Source organism: Cryptomeria japonica, chromosome 6 (assembly GCF_030272615.1).
Source record: "Cryptomeria japonica chromosome 6, Sugi_1.0, whole genome shotgun sequence".
In the NCBI taxonomy this organism is placed as follows: domain Eukaryota; kingdom Viridiplantae; phylum Streptophyta; class Pinopsida; order Cupressales; family Cupressaceae; genus Cryptomeria; species Cryptomeria japonica.
The window spans coordinates 666,643,231-666,645,804 of record NC_081410.1 but is presented as its reverse complement, the minus strand read 5'-3'; the positions used below and the strand labels follow the sequence as shown (position 1 = coordinate 666,645,804).

The 2,574-nt window shown below is 40.2% G+C and overlaps 1 protein-coding gene across 1 annotated transcript; it reads right to left on the bottom strand.

Annotated features, from left to right (window-relative positions):
• Nucleotides 1–1,502: 1,502 nt before the first annotated feature.
• LOC131043699 (G-type lectin S-receptor-like serine/threonine-protein kinase At2g19130) lies at nt 1,503–2,342 on the bottom strand. The gene has a single exon (XM_057976930.2). The coding sequence runs from the start codon at nt 2,340–2,342 to the stop codon at nt 1,503–1,505; it is 840 nt and encodes a 279-aa protein (XP_057832913.2).
• Nucleotides 2,343–2,574: the final 232 nt, after the last annotated feature.

The window sequence follows — 2,574 nt, the reverse complement described above, 5'->3', positions numbered from 1 at the left end:
TAGCTCCATCGACTCTTTCAGCTCTAATGGGACAGCTTGATGCACCTTGGGTTTGGGTGCTAGGGGTGGCGACTCTATGCAAGTAATTGCCTACGGGCTCTAGGTCTATCTTGGGCAGAGCCACCACCTCTACCATGAAACTCTCTCATGTCAAAATAGTTTGGCTCCACATTGAGCACAAACTCACAATATATTTCTCTGAAAAAATATAATGGCACCTCATAATTATTACAAGGTGGATCATCAAAGACCATCCACCACCTCTGTCAAAAAAGATTCTTCATCTGCACATTGGTACACCAATGTATGAGAAACCTCTTTGTATTAAGAGGTAATGACTAACCAGTTTTGGGATCAACAAAAAGGGCACATATTTGTTGTTTAGTAATATTTTGTTTTTCACTCCATCATATGATAGCCCATTGGCATAGAATTGACGACACTTATCCCTAAAGCTTCCCCATTTGGTAATTTCTGTGGAAACAACTATGACACCACTAGCTAATGTTTCTAGGCTAGTGGCAAGGGATTGATGATGGTCAAGTTCATAAGTTTTCAATTTAACAATCAGTCTATTGATTTTAGACGTATTTTGTCCTAACTGATTAATTAATTCTTCCTGTGTTTCGAGTGTGCGGTCAAAAGGAGCAATTGAGGGTTGTTCTTGTGTGTTTTTAGGGGGTGCATTTGGTTGTTCTTGTGGGTTTTCAGGAGGTAAAAATGAAAAAACCTAATCAAAATTAATGAAATTAAATTCAAAATGTAAAACAAATTGCATAAATCAGAAAGAAAGACAAAAATAAACAAAAACTAACCTTGATCCATAGCTTGGAGGACAAATCTAGCACCCCGTTCGCGGTTTAGGAGAGGAACTGGGAAAAAAACGAAGTTAAAAACGCGCTATTCACGGGTAAATGAGACCCGGTTTTTTTTTTAAAACTTTTTTTACTAGACACCGTGGACGTGGTTTTATTTGGATTATTAGTGTGTACGTGCTCATTTTCCTATGAGCAGCGCATACGTGCTCATTTTCCTATGAGCGGCGCATACGTGCTCATTTTCCTAATCATAGCGCATACACTCTCATTTTTCTAAAAGCAGTGCGTACACGCTATCTTCTCTAGGCTCGGGAAGAACAAACCTAAGCACGTACGCAAGAATTTCAAATTTTAAAACCGCGTATGTGGTGCTTGTTTTTTCATCCTTTTTTTTGGGTGGTGTCCACTTTTCTGACCACCATCTTTATGCACACGCCCCAGCATTGGTCTTATAGATGAAATTGCAAAATAATTTAAATGATTTTTCATAAGATGCTTTTGAGAAGGATCCCAATGTCAAGAATAATAGACATGAAATGAAGAAGGATTTAACTTGTAAATTTAAATTTAAAAGCCAAGGAAAGAGGCTTTGTGATTCTACACACATTTTATCTACACTTGTTTGCCTAATTATTTATTTTGCAACGTAGAAATAGTGTGGTCAATGAAAGTCTCAAGCATTTGTTACCAAATTATGCTTGATAGAAAATTCCTAGTTGCAATCTTCAACTCCATGTAGCTAAACATTCTAAGAAAAGAATTGGAGGAATCTGCAATCCTCTCCATTGACCGTAGCCACTGCCTCTGCCGATGCCTCCGCCACATTAAAATTGAAAAGATACCCAATGCAACGGCGAGAGCACCAACAATAATTGCGGTTCTGCGTTTCGGGGAGTACGGTGGATCAGTCTTCGGAACTGTAGAGGCAGCGACTCGAATAAAAACGTTTGAACTCCTTTTTGATGTAAAAGACTTACGCGTGTTTAACAAATCTCCAGACAAGATGTGGCAGAGTCCTGAAGACGGATTGAAAGTAAACGCTGTGCACGAGCAGTTGAGGAAGTAGGATTTCTGGCAATCTTTCCTTGTGGTTGCAGGGTACGAGGAAGCCGAATAAACATCAGGCGACGTGACACTCGGCTCGAGGAATCCGTCCGTGCTGCCATTTTTGGCATCACAATTTAAGGGACTCTGCCGAACACAGCCACTGGACCACGACTCCCGCGAATCCCAGGCTCGATTGTCTGTTGGGGTGAAACCTTCCACGCAACTACAGAATTGAATATTGTTGGGCTCGCAGCGTCCGTAACCACCACACAGACCATATACGGCACATTGATCTCTTGGTTGAGACCACAACATGATCCACTTAGCGTCATCAAGCAGTGCATATAGTTGTATCACTGCTGACTTAACTAGGACGTAATGTGAGAGCGCATTCTTGATACCCAGTAATGTATATGTGACATACAAATCAGAGTTGGTATTTTCAACGTTGATATTGTATAAGGCTTTGTTTGTCATTTCTGGAATTTGACTGAAAACATTGTCACCCCAAGCACATGGAAAATTCAAAAAAACTTAGTGTTTTTTCCAAGCACATGGAAAACTCGTTTTTGTGTTCCGTGGGAAAGTTTTTGGAGAAACGTTTCTCGGAAGACAAGTTCAGTCAAGTCAATTTTAAAGTACGCTCATAAGTCAGTCGTCTAGTAATAATAAACAGTCAAAGGCATCCGTGGAAAGTGAAGAGCGAGAA

Coding starts and splice junctions, on each gene's coding strand:
- LOC131043699 (XM_057976930.2), bottom strand. CDS start 2,342: ATGACAAACAAAGCCTTATACAATATCAACGTTGAAAATACCAACTCT.